General features: G+C 45.5%; 1 protein-coding gene across 5 annotated transcripts in view; it reads left to right on the forward strand.

The window, feature by feature from the left end:
* The window catches only part of LOC122539525 (protein RUFY3), a 70,853-nt gene that overhangs the window by 46,489 nt on the left and 2,577 nt on the right, over positions 1–21,787 (forward strand). For 4 of the 5 annotated variants that reach the window (XM_043674475.2, XM_043674476.2, XM_043674477.2 and 1 more), the window contains 7 exons: positions 1,075–1,242; positions 3,075–3,172; positions 9,651–9,770; positions 17,226–17,343; positions 19,147–19,232; positions 20,496–20,529; positions 20,622–20,702. In XM_043674475.2, coding sequence (XP_043530410.2) covers positions 1,075–1,242; positions 3,075–3,172; positions 9,651–9,770; positions 17,226–17,343; positions 19,147–19,232; positions 20,496–20,529; positions 20,622–20,702 — 705 coding nt within the window. Of the gene's footprint in view, positions 1–1,074; positions 1,243–3,074; positions 3,173–9,650; positions 9,771–17,225; positions 17,344–17,608; positions 17,640–19,146; positions 19,233–20,495; positions 20,530–20,621; positions 20,703–21,787 lie in introns of those variants that run through there. The other variant, XM_043674479.2, reaches the window with a different exon arrangement.

The following is a 21,787-nucleotide window of genomic DNA, read 5'->3' on the forward strand; positions in this document are numbered from 1 at the left end:
CGCCTGCAGCGCAGTGACCCTCAGGTTTGCACGTGAGCAGAGGTTACTGGAAGCGCTCTGGGATTTGATTCCACTTTATTATATTAAGTCTTTAAAGAAACATTTGTTTGAGTTTTAGCTGCAAGAAACTGCACTGTTGGGCTCACAATCCTTGAGTAATTTGTGTTGGTTGGGTTAGGAATTTGACAGGAATGAGAGAAAGGGAAGAAAATTTTGTAAAAGGTCTGTGGTTCTCAACAGTAATTTCGGAGTTGACTCCATGTTCTTTTATGAGTGTCATCTTTATGAATTGGTCAGGTGGCTATTACTTTGTGAAGTGAAATGCAGTGATCGTGGGGCAATTTGAGTGATTTCCAGTGTCCTCGAGGATCAAGGACACTGCTAAAGAAACTACAAGGAAGCGATGAGAAATCTTTACACACAACGAGTTAGAATCATAGAATCCTGATAGCAGGACATTCAACCCATCGAGTCACACCAACCCGAGGGACAGCATCCCTTTACCTTATCCTGTAACCCAAGGTGTTGTGCTCTGTGCAAAGCGATGTTGGAAGCAGATTCCATCAGAACTCTCAAAAGGCAATTGGATAGATTCCCTACAGTGTGGAAACAGGCCCTTCGGCCCAACAAGTCCACACAGACCCTCCGAAGAGTAATCCACCCAGCCCCATTTCCCTCTGACTAATGCACCTAACACTATGGGCAATTCACCTGACCTGCACATCTTTGGACTGTGGGAGGAAATCAGAGTACCTGGAAAAAACCCACGCAGACACAGGGAGAACGTGCAAACTCCACATAGACAGTTGCCCAAGGCTGGAATCGAACCTGGCACCCTGGTGCTGAGAGGTAGCAGTGCTAACCACTGAGTCACCATGCTGCAAGGAAGAAATTGCAGGGCTATGGGGAACTCTTTCAAAGAGATAGCCAAGACTGAATGGGCCCCAATGGTACCACCTCCACGTGCTGTGCCAGTTTGTAGTTTAAATACTCACTGAAGGACCAGAATGGGATCTGGGGGAATATCTGTTTGTGTAGAAACTAATTTAAACTTTCCACCTCTGGCTGGTTTAGGATGTTGAGAAAGAGTTGGAGGTTCAGATTGGTATGAAGCAAGAGATGGAACTAGCTATGAAAATGCTGGAAAAAGACATCTGTGACAAACAAGACGTGTTGGTAACATTCCGGCAGCAGCTGGACGATGTCCAGGCTCTCAACCATGAACTGTCTCAAAAACTTCAGGTAAGCAACACAGCGAGTTGGTGCAGCAACAACAAAAACATTGATATAGTGCCTTATGATGTAGAAACACCAGCTGGTGCTTGACATGGGCAGTGTGTTCCCTCAGTATTTGTGTGCTGCTGATAGGAAACACTAGCTTTCATGCTGACCTGGCTAGCAGCTCTTTGAGTATGGCTACAATACAGGTCGCAGTTCAACAAGGCAGCTACACCACTGTGTTTTCAAAAGAGCAGTTCACAACGGCTTCATCAGGAAGGCCTCACCAATGGCATCCCCGTCTGGTGGTAGCGGTGACCAAAGAAGATTTACCCATTTGCCTGTCCTTAGCGGTGTCACACCACACCGTGCAGTGAATTAATATTGGGCAGCTCAAACAAGATTCCAAATTTAAAGCAGTCCTTGTAGATCAGAAACAAAATCCCAAATTTCTGGGAAACCCCAGCATGTCTGTTAGCACCCGTGGAGAGAAAGCAAAGTTAATGTTTCAGGTCTAGCGGCCCAGGTCTGTTTCCAAGTCTAGTTCTGAGGGACAGTCACTGCACCCAAAACGTTAACTCTGATTTCTCTCCTCAGGTACTGTCGGACCTACTGAGTTTTCCCAACAATTTCTGGGATTAACGTCCATAGTTCTTTGGGATTTGCATAGACAGGATTGTTAGGAAGGCATTTGGCATACTTGCCTTCATTGCTCAGACCTTTGAGTATAGGAGTTGCGATGTCATGTTGAGGTTGTACATGATGTTGGTGAGGCCTCTTCTGGAACACTGTGTCCAGATCTGGCCGTCCGGTTATAGGAAGGATATTATTAAACTGGACAGTGTTCAGAAAAGATTTAGCGGGATGTTGCTGGGAATGTAGGGATTGAGTCATAATGAGAGGCTGGATAGAATGGAATTTCTTTTCCATGGAGTGTAGGAGGTTGAGTGGTGACCTTCTAGAGGTTTATAAAATCATGAGGGGCATATACAGGGTAAATAGACCAGCTCTTTTTCCTGGGTTGGGGAGTCCAGAACTAGAGGGTATAGGCTTAAGGTGACAGAGGAAAGATTTAAAAGGGATCTAAGGGGCAAAATTTTCAGGCAGAGTGTGGTACGTGTATGGAATGCGCTGCCAGAGGAAGTGGTGGAGGCTGGTACAATTACAACATTTAAAAGGCATCTGGATGGGTATAGGAATAGGAAGGGTTTGGAGGGATGTGAGTCAAATGCTGACAAATGGGATTAGATTAGTTAAGGATAACTGGTCGGTATAGACAAGTTGAACCAAAGGATCTGTTTCTGTGCTCTACATCTCTATGGCTCTCTCACACACTCTCTTGCAATCTCAATGCTGCCAGACCTGCTGGGTTTCTCCAGAATTTCCTGTTTGTATTCCCGATCTCCAACATTGGGAGTATTTTATTTTCAATAGGATGTCTTTGAGCAGGCAGGGAGAGGTGGGGAAGTGATGGATTTTAGAGAAAGGTGGGGATGAGCTGGGTTAGGGTAAGGTCAGGAATCGAGGGTGATTTGAGCTCCGAGGTGTGACGGAACAGTAGGTAATGGTAGTGTTAATGGTTGTAGAAGAGACTAAGTTTACATCCACAGGAGGTGTTAATAGCGGAGTCAAAGTACATCAATTTGAAAGGGAGAAAGTGAGAGGGGCCTGGGGATGTGGGGGACATGAAACCCCCCCCAGGGGGATTGAGTTTAACATGCTCCATATTGGGAGCTGTGGGTTATACGTTCCCTAAACACACTGAGGGACTCGTGTCAGACAGACTTGGGTCGGTCTCTCATGGTTTCGTTATTTAACTGTTTTGCAAATTGTGGTTCTTTTCTGAAATGTCACAGGGCTCTGATAATGTGATTAGACAGAAGAATGAAATCATTACTCGTTTGGAGGAGAAAGCGAATCAGATGAGCTGTACGATTAAACAGCTGGAGCGAAGGTAAATGAACAGCAAGTGTGGGTACGGTCGGTTTGTGGGTTACTTGGGAAATCCATGTCTGTCCCCACTCTGAACAGCAGAGTGCTGTTTTATGAAGCAACAAATATCCCCATGTTGAACTGAGAGCTGGGATACAAGAGGAGGATTTGGGTGATTTTCCACTCAGGAGGGCCCCCCTCTCAGTAATAATCCTGGATGGAATAACCATCACAGCTAAAACCTGGCACCTGTGGGCTGTTTAATGCGTAGCATGGTTTTAATACTGGGGTATGTTTAGCTCTCTCTGCCTTTCACTCCCAGCATGGTGGCTCAGAGGTAGCCATTGCTGCCTCACAGCACCAGGGACCCAGGTTCAATTCCACCCTTGAGCGACTGTACAAACTCCACACAGACATTCTCCCTGTGTCTGTGTGAGTTTCCTCCGGGTGCTCCGGTTTCCTCTCACAGTCCAAAAGATGTGCAGGTCAGGTGAATGGGCCATGCTAAATTGCCCATAGTGTCTAGGGCTGTACAAGCTAGGTGGGTTAGCGATAGACAATGCAGGTTTACAGTGTTAGGGTAGGGAGTGGGGCTGGGTTGGATGCTCTCCAGAAGGTCACTGTGGACTCAATGGGCTGAATGGTCTGCTTCCATATTGGAGGGATTCTGATTCCTGTGACTGCTCCAGTCCCCTGTATGTTGGCTTTGATTGTATCTTGCCCCATTCCTTGGTGCACGTTGCACCCCTTGGCACCCCATGCTGCCTCGTGCTGACACTCCCATTCCCAGCATCACTGTCCCCATTGTGTCATTGGCGTTACCTCGGTCAAAGGAATTAAACTGAATGGATCGTCCTATTCCAGTGTGGGAATGCTGTGAGCTGTATGCTCCCGAGTATGGTCAGACCATGAGGGAGTGAAGTTGTGCGTGTGAGAGAGTGTGCATGTTAAAAATATGAACCCTATAGAAACTAGGAGCAGCAGGCGGCCATTTGGCCCGTCAAGCCTGCTCCGCCATTCAGTATGATCATGACCAATCATCCATGTCAGTCCCCTGTTCCCACTTTCTCCCCATACCCTTTAATCCCTTTAGCCCTGAGAACGTTCAATGGCCTCAACTGCTTTCTGTGGCAGAGAATTCCACATGCTCCCCACTCTCTGGGTGAAGAGATTCCTACCCCTTATCCTTACACGGTGACCCTGGCGATCATTGGCAACATTCATCCTGACTTTACTCTGCCTTGACCAGTTGGAATTTTATAGGTTTCTGTGAGATCTCTCCCCTCCCCCCGCCCCACCCCCCCCCCCCCCCCCCAATCTTCCAAGCTCCAGTGGATACAGTCCTGATTGATCCAGTCTGTCTTCATACCTCAGTCCTCTGACAAAAAGTGTGGTGCTGGAAAAGCACAGCCGGTCAGGCAGCATCCGAGGAGCAGGAGAATTGACATTTCGAGCATAAGCTGTTCATCAGGAATGATGGGGTGGTCCAAGTGGGCCGAGAGACATGGGAGGCGGGTAGGACTGTGGGGCATTTGCTGGGGACGTGATAGAATGTCGATCTAATGTGGATTTCACTAGTTTCCTTATCTCCCTGACCCCCACCTCGTCCCAGATCCAACCCTCCAACTCAGCACCGCCCTCTTGAACTGTCGCACCTGTACATCTTCCTTCCCACCTATCTGCTCCACTCTCCCTCTAACCTATCACTTTCACCCCCACCTCCCTCTACCAGTCACATTCCTAGGTACCTTACCCAAGTCCCACCCCCCCTCCCATTTATCTCTCTGCCCCCTTGGGGCCACCCCCTCAATCCTGATGAAGAGTTTATGCTCGAAATGTCGATTTCCCTGCTGCTCAGATGCTGCCTGACCTGCTGTGCTTTTCCAGCACCAAACTCTTGGACTCTGGTCTCCAACATCTGCAGGCCTCACTTCCTCTCAGTCCTGCCGTCCCAGGAATCAGTCTGGTGAATCTTCACTGTGCTCTCTCCATCCCCTCGCATCTGCCCCACCATTCTGTCGTGTCCCAGACAGTGACCCACCTTCACGAGCTGGACAGGGACCTGGGAGAGCTGTAACAAAGTTCACCGCTGTGCACTGAGTAGATTGATCTGAGATAAATAGCAGTTGTCTCTGCAAGTTTTGAGAAGGTTTGTAGCTCAGGATGAGGTTCTGGATGTAGATTTGCTCACTGAGCTGGAAGGTTTGTTTTCAGGAGGCCAACTGAAGATGTTGGATCAGTGGTGCTGGAAGAGCACAGCAATTCAGGCAGCATCCGACGAGCAGTGTCAGATGCTGCCTGAACTGCTGTGCTCTTCCAGCACCACTGATCCAGAATCTGGTTTCCAGCATCTGCAGTCATTGTTTTTACCCCACTGAAGATGTTACCTAGTAGGATGACAAATGTCTGGAAATGAATCTTCCAGCTCAGCGAGCAAACTACATCTAATAGTTGTCTCTTCGACAGACTCAACACCTTTGTTCAATTAATTTTTCCAAATTTTTATATAAACAGAATGCTGTTTGAGAGTTCCATTTCCAGATTCCAGTCTGGATCTCTCCATTGTTTTAGATAGCTCTCATGGAGGCCATTCAGTCCCTTCCGTCTGCAATGGCTCTGTGAAAGAGTTGGGTTAACCTCACTCCATTGTTTTCCCAGTAAATTGTACTCCGTATCCTGCATTGCTTGTTCGCCCTCTCCATCTCGCATTCTTGCCACCCCCCCCCCCCGCCTCACTCTCGTGTGTCGCCTCTCACGCTCTCTGTCTCTGTCCTGTGCACAGTCTGCTGCACTTTCTCTTTGTGTCAGCTATAAACAAACCTGACGCTGGGCGTTTGCCTGAATCTGTCAGAAATGCTGCTCAAGTGAAATTCGATCAGCATCGCGTCTGATGTCTGGAAGCTTTCTCCTCTGATACGGTCCCCAGGGTTGCTGCTTGCCTCTGCCTGAATTGTTCCCCTCTAGTGGTTTAGTTACAGAGTATGTGTGATGGGGCAGGAGGCACTGTTTGTTGAAGATGGTTCCCCCTCCCTGCCCACTCGATTTGGATGGTTGGGCATTTCAACTTGTCCTTTTATTCAAACACCACCACCTGTTGCAGAGACAGTGTGCAGAATATACACGCCAGCCTCTGAGAACGTCAAACTCTGGGACAGTGTGGGTTGGAGGTGGAAGGGGGGTCAGCACTCGCAGGAGCAAGGCCAGTTTATGCAGAGAAACAACCAAAAATTGTTGGAAAAGCTCAATGGGTGTGACAGCATCTGTGGAGAGAAATCAAAGTTAATAATTTGGGTTGAGTGACCCTTCCTCAGAACAGTTCACAGAGAGATCCATTTAATTCACTGAACAAACAACCGCTTCAACAGTGCTGTGCATAGTCTATTGACTTTTGTTTTAAGGAAAAAGAGTCTGTATGAACTACAATCACTAATGCCAGTTATGGTCCGGAGGCTCAGTGGTTAGCACTGCTGCCTCACGGTGCCAGGGACTCAGGTTTGATTCCAGTCTTGGGACCACTGTATGGAGTTTGTACTAGGTGGAATGGCCACGGGAAATGCAGGGTTGCAGGGATAGGGTAGAGGCTGGATGTGGGTGGGGTGCTCTTCTCAGGGTCAGCGTCAACTCGATGGGCGAAATGGCCTGCTTCCACACTAGAGGGATTCTGTGATACCACGGCATGCCCCTTCCTTCAGTAAGATGCAGCTGGTGGAAGGGAGTTATGTCTTGTGTAAAAAAACAGTGAGTGGATCATTTCTCCCAATCAATCCTCACTGCTCCAGCCAGTGATTCTGAGAGGCTGCTTGCACCCAGAGGTGGGGACACTAATATAATTGAAGTAATTTCCCCTTGCTGCAGACTCCATCCTGTTGTTCCTCCCCAGACCCCCCACTCAACACTCTTCCCTGCCTTCTGTATGAGAGAGATGGCTGGAAGGGGACCACGTGGACCTGATGGGGATAGTGCCCTGCTCACAAGCATTTCCAAAGCAGTGTTTGTACCTGTACAATCTCGGGGGTGATGAGTGTGTTGAAACTGATTTTAAAACGCAAATGCTTAGCTCAAAAGACGAATTTAACCTGAACGTTTGTTCATGGAAATTCTGTTTACTGTGTTTCTCTTTCTTTCTCCTTATTTTTGTTTCATCTTCCCTATTGTTTTTTTTTGTTCTTGCAATCTCTCTCACCTACCACCTTCCCTTTTTGCCCTGTCTCAAAAAAGTGAAAATGATTTGATGAAGCAAGCTAGGAATCTAAACACTGCAGCAGGAAAGCTGGTACAGAGACACTAGGCACCCAGAGGAGAAGACATTCTACTAGCTCGGCAACAGAAGAGAGAACCTTTTTTTTCAAAGTTGTGGTTACAGTTTGAAGTGCAGCATTTCTTTTTCCCCAATTTAAAAATCAATACAGAGAGATGTTTATTATAGTATTTGAGTACTTCATGTTTCACTGGCAGCCCTTTTATAGCCACCATTTCCCTGGCCTGGTTTTGTTACTGCTCTGTGAATGGTGCGATACTCTTGAGAGTCATTGACCACTGGCAGCAGAGATCCCCTTTCAAAGTAGTTGTTGTTTTAACTTGGGGCACAGGTTCGAGTGCAATTGAGTCGCTGTTGATTGAGCTTGTCTAAGTTGAATACGTTGCAAAACTTAAATTTTATAATCTTAGCTATTTAAGTTTGCACAGTGGATTTGCCTTATTATCTCACACACATCTTCGCTGTCTCCCTACATTACCTGAAGTGTTTCATTAAAAAGATCCATTTGACCAGTTTAGTGTATGGAGTGACTGCCAACTGGGATAACCTCCAGGCTGCAGAGTACTGCACTGGATGCAGTGATAACCCCTCTGGCTCTAGCAGAGCAAGACCGAGTTTAGAGTTTGAAACAGATTGGGTTTGATGGATGTGGGCTTCAGAGATCAACCCACAAGTTCACTCTTCCTGGTTTGTCCCTGACCAATTCTGCTCAGCTTTTGGTTTCTCTTTGTCGCTGAATGGCGCCCATTGGAAATATCAGGAATGTTGGTTTCGCAAGGTCCCGAGTTGAGCAAGTGTTTTGGTCCAGGCAAGTTTTTTTCTGAGGTGTGCTGGAGTCGAATTTATTGAGGGCACTTTATTGCATGAGGAAATTGCATGATGATGATTAGCGAAGTGGACTCGATGGGCCAAATGGCCTTACTTCCACTCCTATGTCTTATGGAAAGCAGTAAAGGAGGTGCAGCATGACCAACTATACTTGTGTTCTGTTTGGTAAAGTGGGGATTGCTCGTAGATTAGGAATGCCATCTAATAATTCCAGCACTGATTAAATGGGTGGGATTGTTCAGAAAGTATTTTTTTTTTAAATACAAACAGCTTGAGAGATGATGGAGACTGAGAGTAGGATCAGGTTAAATGGAAATGCAGAGCTTTGATGATACATGACAGAGGTGTTGAGAAATGATACATTGGACACAGCAGTTCCCATGTTTTCACTTCATGGCTGGTTCACTGCTTTAAGCTCAGAGAATCTCAGTTTCATAACTTTAGACAAACACATTGACAATTTTTCAATTCCAAATTCTGCAACATGAAATGGTGTGGTGATGATGATAAGATTTCACTCTAATAATTTAGGATGCGATTGTTTGCAAATGAAAGCTGCCACACGTTATAATGCCTTTTGGACTTCAACTGGACAATCCAATTTGGCCAAACCCCATTTTGGGTAAATTCTGTTGAAAGGGATCAGGTGCTGAAACCATTGTGTGAGACGCATGAAGAGGCCATTCAGCCCCTTGATCCTGTTCTGCCAGTTGTTGCAATCTTGAATAATCTGTGACCTTACTAGTACACATTCCCAGGTGTTCCAACAGGACCTCCTGTTCAAAGTAAACTTACAGTGGGCTGATGCCAAAACACAACTGGATTTTAACTTAACCTTAGAGGATCCAGAATTAAGTAGCATATGTGGAATTAATTGTGACTTGTGTGGGACTAAATGGTTGCTTTCAGAGATGAACCAATTTTCAACAAATTAGATAATGCAGGAGTTAATCGTGCAACCAATATCAGCTTTTGCACAATCCTGTCCAGAATTATTTTTTATTTAAACGTGCCTAGATCGATTGTGTTAATGATGATCTGTTGGCAGTTGCACTGGAGTTAATTCTGGTGCAAGATGTGTTTTTGCTGGGGGCAAAATAATGTCAACAAAGACTTATTTTGTTAATTAACCATCATTATTGTGAACTGTGTAGTAATAGATCCAAATAAACACATTGAAAGAAACCTTCTCACTGTCTGGAACCTCTTTCCTTTGTCGAGATTGCCAGTGTGTTTCTTTTTCTTTGTTTCTAACCATCATTGAGTTGTTTTTTTTGTTTTTGTTTTTAAATTTGATCTATTCCCACCCCTTCACCTGCTGCATCCACCACATTCCCCCCCCCCCCTTTCTCTCTCTCTCTCTCTCTCTCTCTTTCTTTTGTTTTACCACCACCTCATCCGATTCAAATCCCAGATTGCAACAGACACAACACAACTGGCAGTTGGCTGAGGAAGCCAACTATCTCTTCAAGCAGGAGTTTGGGGAGAAGATCATCAGTCTGCAGAACGAAGTGGAAAAACTCACAAAGCAACGGTAGGTGAACCCCTGACCACTCTGTCGACTTGTGGGGGGCAGGGGAGGGTGAAATGGCTGTTCACTGCAAACTGGAGCTTTTGATGTGGATAATCTGGTTTGCTTTATCCATTGAATGTTCAAAGAAAACAAGAATTTGGGTCTGGAGTTGGCCATGTTGGCTCTGGCTCTTGCCATCCAAGAAGAGATGTTGGCCAATGTACTTCAGATTCACCCCCAGATTCCATCATTCCTTTCGTTCCCTCCAAAGATGTACTGTCCTCCATCTGGAATAGACTCTGAGCATGTGTATCAGATCGGGTTAGAGAAATCCAAATAATTTTGAGCAAAGACATTGCCCCTTAGCTCAGTCCTAAATGGTTTCTAGACTGCAAGGTCTGACCTTTTTGTCAAATGCTGTCTGTTTTGGGGAGGTGTATAGTACAGGTCATTCTGTGATAATGCACGTTCTGTTAACCTGAATTTGCTATAATGTGATTGACGAATTGGGGACTCTGTTTCTAAAGTGCAAACTTTTAGCAATGTGTTGGCTGTACCGTGATTACATCACAAACACTTCAAGTGCCATTTCTAAAACTGGCAATAAATGCCAGCCCAGCCAGCGATACCCACATCCCAAACAAATAATTTAAATATTGACAAACTCTACGTGAGACAGCCTTGATGTCCACTCCATTCATTTGTGGGTGTTGTTTAGGTAGAAAGTGATCCAGGTAAAATTGCTCCAGTTGAGAAAGAGACATTAGCAATTAATCAGAGTGTTAGTTCCACAAAGACTTGATTTGTAGGAAATTCATTTTGTCCACAGACCACCCCAAACTCTTAAGAGTCCACAGGCCATAAGACAAAGGAACAAATTTAGACCATTTGGCCCATCAAATCTTCACCATTCCGTCACAGCTATGTTTCTGAACTCCATTCTCCTGCCTTCTCCCCGTATCCCTTGATCCCCTTACTAATCAAGAATCTATCTCTTCCTGTCTTAAACACACTCAGTGACTTGGCCTCTGAAGCAATGAGTCCCACAGATTCCCCAGCCTCTGGCTGAAGAAATTTCTCCTCATCTCCATTCTAAAGGGTTGTCCCTTCGCTCTGAGGCTGTGCCCTCAGGTCCTAGTCTCTCCGACTGGTAACATTTTTCTCCGCATCCACTCTATATTGCAGGTGTCTCCGTATTCTGTAAGTTGTAATCAAAACCCCCTTCTGACCCTTCTAGACTCCACATAGAGTACAGACCCAAAGACCTCGACCACTCCTCATGTGCCCCTTGCTTCCTGGGATCATTCTTGTAAATCTCCTCTGGACCCCCACCCAAAGCCAGGACATCCTTTGGACCCCCCACAAGGCCAGGCCATTCTCCTTCAGATATAGGGCCCAAACCTGCTCAATATTCCAAATGCAGCCTGAACAGGTCCGCACAGTGTCTCTGCTCTTGTATTCTAACCCTCTCGAAATGAATGCTAATTTTGCACTTACTTTCCTAACTGCCCACTGAACCTCGGCGCTAGCTGACCGCCCGGTGAACCTTGGCGTTAGCTGACCGCCCAGTGGCACGGGGACTTCTTTGCCCACTCTCCCAGCCTGTGGCAGCAGAGCTTCAAAGATGGGCATTGAACTTTGACAGCCCATCGATATGAAATTGAATATCTTAAATCGGCACATCCCACAAATGTGGACATTCGTTTGCGGTTTCCTGTTGAGTGATTTGTTTCGAGTCACTGGTTTAGCTGTGAGTTATTCTCGGTAAATGAGTGACATGTCTGTGCCTGTCCAGGAAGTGGATTGAAACACCCAAAGATGGGCTGCTCAATAAAGTGACCAATAATGTTCCTAAAAACGCTGGTCTGCTGATTGTAATAATGATGGGAAATGTGAGACACAAATGAATGGTGTCAATGTTTAAATTATTTGTTTGAGATGTGGGTATCGTTGGCTGGGCCAGCATGTGTTGCCTGTCCCTAATTGCCCAGATGTTAGCTAACCGCATTGCAGTGGCTCTGAGTCCCATATAGGCCAGACCAGGTAAGGGAGCCTGATTGCCTTCCCTAAAGGACATTAATGAAATGTTATGTGGAGGAGTTGGTGTTGGACTGGGGTGGACAAAGTTAAAAACCACACAACACAAGATTATGGTCCAACATTTGGAAGCACTGGCTTTCGGAGCACTGCCCCTTCATCAGGTTTTCCATTATAACAATTGACAGGAGTCACCATTAGACCATTTTTCAAAAAAAAGTTCAAATTTCTGCAGTGGTCCTATTTAAACCAATGTTCTCATAAAATTAGCCTGCCACTCTGATTACAAGTGCAATGACATTACAACTATCCCATCATATCTCCGATAATTCTGCAGAGATTCATGATAGGTTGTTGGAGGAACTTTGTAAAGAGCACATGGTGATAGACTGTGTGTGAATCTAGTATGAAGCAGTATAGCAAGAAGTTAGCTTGGTATGAAAAGATGGAAGAGTTGGTGAGAAGTTGTAAATGTCTCTAAGATTGAGAAATGATCTACCCACAGTTCCTTTCGTTTGACAGTGAGCACTAGGAAACAATGGGAGGTGGCACTTGTGGTCACTAACTGCAGCAAATGGATACATGTTTCAATCGTTGCCCTGGACCAGAAGTGCCTTGTGTTGAGGTTTTGAGAGGTGGGTTGATAGTTTTTGGGTTGTCCGAGCTGTTAGTGCCACATAATGGTCCAGCAGTTACTTCAGAAGAGTTGGGAATGTTTGAGTGAGAATGTAGTTGAACTCTCAACCCCTAACGTCGAGGGGGTCCTGTAGAACGGGGTGGACTGGTTACAAACAGATCTTTGCAGATGTGGTTCCCAGGTGACAAGCCAGGCTGTAATAACTTCTCTTTTATGAAACACCCCCAAAGTCTCCAATCTGCTCCCCTCAGGAGTTAAGCTAATTTTAAACTTGCTCCTAAGGTAAGGTTTAGTTTTCTTAAAGCCTGACATCAGAAACAAGGTAAAAAGAAAGCAAGACAAAGTGAAATGAGTCCCAACAGATCAGGCGAGTTCAGTGGTGATTGGAAACTCCAGGTGCTACCCCATTCAGATGATGAGGAAACATTGTGATCGGAGTTGCATTCACCCAGCAGGTGAAGATTACATAGAGAGGGACACCACCAGTGTCCAATTTCTTGGGCGTGAATAATTGACAAATAGTATCCATGTAGGTTTCCCCCAGGTGCTCCAGTTTCCTCCCACAGTCCAAAGATTAGATTCTGCACAGAAAGGAAACAGGCCCTTCGGCCCAGCAAATCCACACCAACCCTCCAAAGAGTAACCCACCCACACTCATTCCCCTACCCTATATTTACCCCTGACTAATGCACCTAACACTACGGGCAATTGAGCATGGCCAATCCACCCTAACCTGCATATGTTTGGACTGTGGGAGGAAACCGGCGCAAACCCACGCAGACACGGGGAGAATGTGTAAGCTCCACACAGAAAGTCGCCTGAGGTGGGAATCAAACCCAGGTCCCTGGTGCTGTGAGGCAGCAGTGCTAGCCACTGAGCTATCGTGTTGTGCAGGTTAGGGTGGATTGAGCGTGCTAAATTGTGCTGAAGTGTCCAGGGATATGCAGGCTAGGTGGATTAGCCACAGGAAATGTAGGGTTATCGGGCGTTGTTCTTCGGAGAGTCAGTGTGTACTCCATGGATCACACAGTCTCTTTCTGCATTGGCAATGGAAGAGAATGAGACTACTTATGAAGTCCAAATGTATCCAACAGACCAGTACAAAAACTGGAAAGGAAGCTAAATCCACCAGTAACAGAATCCACCAGTAGAATGAACTGTAGTCAGTGTCTGTTTAAGACAAATCATTGTCACAGTCTGTCATTAATGGAATTGGTCATCAATCAGATTTGTGACCCAGTCAATACCGTTAAGAGAGCAGAGACAAGATGGTGGAACTGGAAGGAAATACACCATTGCAAAGGATTGGGATGAATTGACTGAAAGTATGTAGGAAGAAACATGCGGTTTTGCGAGAATTATGCCAGGGTTGGAGGATCATGGTTATATGTACATACTAGAGAAGCTCCTTTGACGGAAGTTTGTTCGAGGGTTTAGGTAAGTAACGAAAGAGGAACAGTTTCTAATGGCTGAAGTGTTGGTAAGCAGAGACCAAAGATTACGATAATTGGCAAAATCAACAGAGGCGTAATAGGAATGAGCTATCTATCCACCGGAGTCAATCGGACACTGGAAACCAATTCAGTAAAGGCCTTTAGCAGGGAATTGGATAAATACTGAGGGCAGAGTGTGGGAATAACCTGGATTGGTCTTGATGTAGAGGCAGTGGGCTGAATGGACAGAAAGCTAGATGGGCAGGGATACAGTCTGATGGGAGAATTATAACCAACAGCATGGACCTAGTCTAGTAGATAACTGCCCCCAAAGTGAAGCAACAAAAATGACACATAAAAGCAAAATACTGTGGATGCTAAAAATCTGAAACAAAAGCAGAAATTGCTGGAGAAACTCAGCAGGTCTGGCAGTATCGGTGGAGAGAGAAATGGAGCGAATGTTTTGAGTCCTGTATGACTCTCATTTTGAATCTGTAATAGAGCCAGTGTTGATTAAGCAGGCTGCAATGATAATGCTTGGAGACGTCCAGACAGTTGAATACCAACAGTGGCTAGAAATTAGGATTCTGGTTTAATGCAAACAGTATGCAGTGCAACTTTTTCACACAGAGGGTCGTACGTGTATGGAATGAGCTGCCAGAGGAAGTGGTGGAGGCTGGTACAATTACAACATTTTAAAAGGCATTTGGATGGGCATATGATTAGGAAGGATTTGGAGGGATATGGGCCAAGTGCTGGCAAATGGGACTAGATTAATTTAGGATATCTGGTCAGCATGGATGGGTTGGGCTGATGGGTCTGTTTGTGCTGTACAGATGTATGACTCTAACTTGAAATGTCTTCATTCATAGTGATTATATTTCAATAGGAAGTATCACTTTTATTTTCAGTTATTGGCTTAATTAAAAGCAATCAGTTAGGAGCAGATTGGATTTTTTTTCACCAGTGTAAGATTAGAAGAGAATGTATTTCAAATTGCAGTTATAGCTGAATCAATCCCACGCTGTTTAATCTCTCACTGATGTTTAATTCCATGCCCCCTGATGTGTTTGCCTGAAACTTATCAACACGATTCTCCCCACAAGTCCTTGTCAGCGTAAGCTCCACATTCTCCCCACGCTCTGGGTTAAAAAAAAAAATCTCTCCTGATCAGTTAGATTGATGAGTGGCTGTCTCTTATTTTTAACACTTGGATCTCCTCTGTAGCGGAAATATCTTTCCCGCCTCTCCCTATTGAACCTGGTGATAGTTTTAATCTCTTTAACCATGTCACCTTAACCTGGTCACCTCTGAACTAGAGAAAAGACCCCTTTTTAAAAATACAACTCCACACAATGGGCATGTATCTAACACCATGCAGGTGAGGGTCTGGATACAATTGAAAACAGATGGTGATATTTAGATGTTGAGAAGTTGATGCTTTTGATCTTTAATAAAGGTGTTGCTGAACCCTGCAGTACCCTGAACTGCCTGATACAGTGGGTGCGCACATGGGGATTGTAGGTGATTTTATAAAATGTGTTTATTGTGGTTTCTTTGGGTTCAGGAATGTCTCACAGAGAAAACATGGGAGTGTTCCCCACCCTAAGCTACTGAAAAGTCCCCTAGAACCATGTCTGCCCACTTCCTTATCCTGTCCACTCTGGTGTCCCCATCCCACTCTGTTTATTTGATTGCTGGGGGTCCTTTTTCTGTGGGTCTCTGTCCGTGATGTCTCCATGACCCTGCCCACCAGTCACTGTCAGTCCAACTGAGCTGAGACCATTCAGTCCATTTAACATGGTCCAGCATTCACTGAGATTTGTGACTGATCCATATGTTAGTGTCATCTGCAGGTCTCCCATCTGCAGCTCTTCCAGCGAACAAAAAAATCAATAGATGTGAAATTTTGTGTTGATGCACCCCCCCCCCCAACCGACCTGGTGGATTTTGGGGAAGAGGGTGAAAGGATCAATGTTTATTATCCCCACTTTGTGAAGAAGTGTCCACACACTCCCCGTGTCCGCATGTGCTCTGGTTTCCTCCCACAGTCCAGAGATGTGCAGGCCGGGGTGGATTGGCCATGCTAGCTTACCCCATAGTGTCCAGGGATGTGTAGGTTAGGTAGGTTAGCCATGGGAAATGCAGGGATAAGATGGGTCTGGGTGGGATGCTCTTCAGAGGGTCAGTGTGGACTTTTTGGGCCAAATGGCCTGTTTCCACACTGTATGCATTCTTGTTCCTGTCTCATTCACCAAAAACAATTTGTGCTTTCTGATATCACCGAGTTGCCTTTTTTAAAGGATGAAGGAACAGAAAATGCTGGAAAGAGCAGCTCTGGCAGTGTCTGTGGAGAGAGAAACACAGTTATTGTTTCAGATCAATCACCTTCCATCCAAACCCCAACATAACTTTTTTCTGAATTCCACCACTGTGTTGGAAATGATACCAAAGGACAGAGGAGCAGGAATAGGCCATTTGGCGCATTGAGTCTGCTGCACCATCAATGGGAACATGGCTCATCAACTCCACTTTCCTGCCTCTCTCTTCTCCCCCGCCCCCTATAATTCTTGATTCCTTTCCTGATTAAAAATCTCCGCCTTGAATGTACATGATGACCCAGCTTCGACAGCCCACTGCGGTCAAGAATTCCATAGATTCACTCCCCTTGGGGAGAAGACATTCCTCCTCATCTCTGTCTTCAATGGGTGACCCCTTAGTCTGAGATGATACCCTCTGGTCCTACACTCTCCAACAGGGGGAAGCAAGCTGTCCACATCTCCCCTGTCAAGTCCCCTAAGAATGTTGTATATTTCAATAAAGTTGCCTCTTCTTCTAAACTCTTAGTACAGGCTCAGCCTCTCCTCATAAGACAGTCCCTCCATCCCTGGGATCGATCTGGGTGACCGATTGGGAGATACAGTCATTGTAAACGTTTAGATCAGACTGCTGTTCAAACTAAAGTCTTTGGGACACGTGGTTGAGCGATTCATTATCGTAGTTTAACCCTTTTACTCCAATACCTTTGAATCTGCATTTAACTCCTGTCCAGGTCAGATCTCACAACTGAACCGTGTTCCGGCAGGATGGGATTTGATGAAATGTTTGAGTGTCATTCCCTGCCTTTTATATTCCAGACTTTGAGATGAAGGCTAACATTCAAGTTACCACTTTTGGATGGAAATCTAATTTGGAAACCTGTCCAGTTGGTTTGCTGTTTTCACCTGTCCCCGTGCTGCTATTTTTTGTTAGCTCTGGATCTCATGCCAACTCAAAGCTGGGACCCCTTTGTGAAATTATTGTTGTCAAACTAAACCATTGAAAGGGTTTCTCCATCACTCAGTCTGATTGCATTCTTTCTTTCTACAGTTCCCAGTTGGAAACGTGTTTGAAGGAGCAGAGATCGGGTTTACACAATGATTCCATTTGTGATAATGATGTAGAACAAGTCAAGAGAAATCTGCAACAAATGGCCAATATGCAGAAGGTAAATGATCAATAAAGACATTGAATTGGGCTCAAATGTTAATAGGAGCAGAATGAATTTTCAGTTCGAGCGAATTTTGAGAAAGTTTGTAGCTCAGGTTGAGGTTCTGGATGTAGATTTGCTCGCTGAGCTGGGAGGTTCATTTTCAGACGTTTTGTCACCACACTAGGTACATCTTCAGTGAAGCACCGGTGGTATGGCCCACATTTTATTTGTGTGTAGATTTCCTTGGGTTGGTGATATCATTTCCTGTTGTTTCTCTTAGGGTCATTAAATTTACCACCCCTGAGAAAAAAGAACAGGAAAGACATCACAGGAAATGACATCACCTACCCAAGGAAACCTAAACACAAAGCGGTCCATACCGCCAGTATTTCACCTGAGGCTCACTGAAGATGTTACCTAGTATGGTGACGAAACATCTGAAAATGAACCTTCCAGCTCAGCGAGCAAACTTACATTCAGAATGTTCAGTTCTGGCAGGTAACACCTCATGACCTTTTCCAATGCTGTGGCATTCCCTCGAAAACCTCTCCACTCCACCTCTTTAGTACTGTCCTTCAGCCCTAATTTTCTGATTCAAACTGGTCACCAAAGGTTCAATATTTCTCTGCACACCTTGGTGCTGCCTGCTGTTTGAAACACAGTCTTGTTGGAATGTGATTATATTCAAGATGCTCCGGTTTCCTCCCATGGTCCAAAGATGTGCAGGCTTGGTGCATTAGCCATGGGAAATGCAGGGATAGGGTTGGGGGGGGTTGCTCTTCGAGGGGCCGTTGTGGACATGATGGGCCAGATGGCCTGCTTCCACACCTTGGGGATTCTATGTTGTATCAATACAAGTGCCACATGAAGGGACAAGCTGTGGTTCGAGTGATTGATGCTGTGAACGTTATGGTGATGATGGTGGAGCTGCTGTAGTGTGTACCTCATTGTCACTACTGAGGGGGACAGCAGTATTGGAGGGAGTGCACATTGACTCCAGTGTGTGGCTGGCCTTCTCCTAGATGGTGCTGCTTCACAGGAAAGTGTGGAAACTGCACACTCAAGCAAGTGTCAGTTACCAGTTGGGGTGTAATTGAGTGAAAAGCATTACTGAGTTCTGAAATGCTGTAAAGATGAATATTAAGTAGATTTTCAACCTGCCCATTATCTGGCCAGGCTAGTACCTGAACACTAACTGCATCCGTCACCTTTATTGACCAGGTGGGATCAGCAGGATTGACATTCCTATATCCAAGCAGTCCAGATTTGAATGCAACAGATCCAGACAGTATCAAGGCTGGGCTTGTCACGTGGCAAATAACTTTCTGGGGGTTATCTTTGACAAGAAACTCAACTGTCGTACCATCTACAAGATGTACTCCAGAAATTCACCAAAGTTCCTTAGACAGCACCCATGACCACTACCATCAAGAAGGACAAGGGCAGCAGATACATGGGAACGCCACCCCCTGCAAATTGCCCTCCAAGCCACTCACCATCCTGATATGGAAATATATCGCTGTTCCTTCAGTGTCGCTGGCTCAAAGTCCTGGAATTCTCTCCCTAAGGGCATTGTGCGTCTACCTACAGCACATGGACTGCAGCGGTTCAAGAAGGCAGCTCACCCCCTCCCCCCCTACCTTCTTAAGGGGCAACTAGGGACGGGGAATAAATACTGGCCCAGTCAGTGACGCCCAGGTCCAATGAGTGAAGTTTTTAAAAAAAAAAAAAATTCCTGTATCATTGCTGCGTTTGCAAACGGCTTTTGTTTATTCCCCAGTCGATTGTTTTGTTTTGTTGACCATTTGTTTCTGGCAGGAATTGGAACAACTTCGGGAAGCAAACAAGAGACTCCAGGAAGTAGGAAAGAATAAACCTTCAAATGGAATGCACCAACGCAGGAGGTATTCTGACATACACTGTGTTGTGTTTATAAAAAGTGTAGAGGTGTTTATTTCTATGTTGCAGAATGGTTGACCGTCATGCAATGATAATAGGTTTTGTAGAGGAAGGTGGTTTGAGGAATAACTGAACAACATTGGGAGCAGGATTCCCACTGTCAGCAGCTCCCTCTATAACTAGGTAAAAACAATGACTGCAGATGCTGGAAACCAGAGTCTAGATTAGAGTGGTGCTGGAAAAGCACAGCAGGTCAGGCAGCATCTGAGGAGCAGGAAAATCGCGTTCATGATGAAGGGCTTTTGCCCGAAACGTCGATTTACCTGCTCCTCGGATGCTGCCCAACCTGCTGTGCTTTTCCAGCACCACTCTAATCTAGACTCCTTCTATAACTGTCTCACTAACACCATCCAGACTGAAAGCATTCATCAGTCTGAACCAATGGTCAAAAATCAATTCAACATATCTTAATTATTTTTATCAAAATTCAATCCACATGTAAAAATGAGAACTGACTGGTTCTGAAAGTGAGAGAGGTGAAATGTTCCAGGTGGAATTTCCTCTTTGCCTTTTTTACTCATTTGTGGGACATGGGCATCGCTGGCTAAGTCAGCATTTACTTCCCATCCCTAATTACCCAGAGGGCAGATAAGAGTTAACCTCATTGCTCTGGGTCTGGAGGTCACTTGTAGGCCAGATCAGGTACAGATGGCAGTTTCCTTCCCTGAAGGACATGAGTGAACCAGATGGGTTTATCCGACAATCAACAATGTATTTGTGGTCATCATTAGATCCTTAATTCCTGATATTTTATTGAATTCAAATTCTACCACCTGCTGTGGTGGGATTCAAACCTGGATCCCCAGGGCACTGTCTGGGCCCCTGGACTAACAATCCAGTGTTAATACTGCTAGGCCATCACCTTCCTGTGTCCAGCTGCTAAAAGAACTCTCACTACCACAAAAGTAAATTTAATTTTCTCCTCTCATATTTTTTCATCCTATGTCAATGCCCCTACAAAACTGTAAAGAAATAAATAATCTTCGCTCCTCTGCCGGTCTCTATCCCTCTGTGTCTGTCTGTGTCTCTGCCCCTATGTGAATCTCTCTCCCCTGCCCCACCCCACCCTCCCACCTCTGTTTCCCCCTTTTTCAGTGTCACCTGCCAGCTCACCACAGGACTGTAAACTTTCTTTACATAATGAGCTCAATAATTGATAGATTGTGAAAATTGTAACTGAATGCAAATTATCTTTCATGTGTTTTCAGGTCAAGCACGCACACAGTGACAGAAGCAGAAAAGGTTAGTAATTTTTTTCTGTGTTACAATCCTTGCAGTTTTGTACATTTTCCTAAGAGGCTGGTTTTTATAACTGTCCACATTGTGTCTCACAGGAACCTGACTGGTCAGTACTGGAAAAGCAGAATACAATTTGCAAACTCTGCCAAGAGGAAGCCTCAGTAACCAGGGAGAAGGTAGATTCTTCATTATCATGTCCAAACCACTGCTGCCAGCATTTGAAATCTCCCCAGTCCTTTTTCCCCTTGTACCTGTGTGCTCACCAACTGACAGTGACTGCTTGATGTGGTAATATCCTGATTTTTAAAAGCTTTCACCCTTGACTTCAGACTCCCCTCCCCTCCCCTCCCCCCCCCCCCCATCGTGACCTAGCCCTGTTTCCCGTTCTGTCATTTCCTCTGGCCTCTTCTACATCCTGGATCTTGTTTTTAGTGCTTGTCTTCAGTTACCAAGGTCACAGGTTCTGGAACCCCTCCCGGTCTCACTACCTTGTTTCCTCATTTTATTTTCAGTTGCTCCTTTAAACATTTCTCTTCAGTGAAGTGGTTGGGTGGTTGTCCTAATAGTTTTGTTTTTGTTTAGTCACTTATTTGGGGACCTGGGTGTTGCTGGGCCAGCATTATTACACATCCCAATTTGCCCTTGAAATAGCCCTTTTACGTGGCTCAGTGCCCTAACTTATATAATGCTTTAATATAAGGAATCCGAGTTGGATGGTGGGGGAAAGCTCGAGCTTTCAGTTCGAGCACCCTGAGTCAGGCCAATGCAGTGTGTCCTTCATCAAAACACACCTGAGCTTTCAATATACGTAAATCGCTGATAAACCAGGGGGTGGGGGGAACACAGGAAATGCCACTGGGATGTGGGTGACACGCTGGCTCAGTGGTTAGCTCTGCTGCCTCACAGCACCAGGGACCCAGGCTCGATTCCACTCTCAGGTGATTGTGTGGAGTTTGTCCATGCTCCTTATGTCCCGGTGGGTTTCCTCCACGTGCTCTGGTTTCCTCCCACAATCTAATGATGTGCAGGTTATGTGAATTGGCCATGCTAAATTGCTCATAGTGTTCAGGGCAATGCTGTGTTGTAGGGATAGCCATTGGATGGGGGCTCCAGATGGGATGCATCTCCTTGGAGGGGTGGTGTGACTTGATGGGCCGAATGGCTTGCTTCCATACTGTAGGGATTTTATGATAGTCTAAGACATTTTGGATATTTCAGCCCATAGTGCCATTGCCTCCTGCAGGTTGGGCACAGTAATCTT

This window comes from Chiloscyllium plagiosum, unplaced genomic scaffold, assembly GCF_037043375.1.
Source record: "Chiloscyllium plagiosum isolate Xiang-an unplaced genomic scaffold, Cpla_swu_hap1 HiC_scaffold_36, whole genome shotgun sequence".
Taxonomy (NCBI): domain Eukaryota; kingdom Metazoa; phylum Chordata; class Chondrichthyes; order Orectolobiformes; family Hemiscylliidae; genus Chiloscyllium; species Chiloscyllium plagiosum.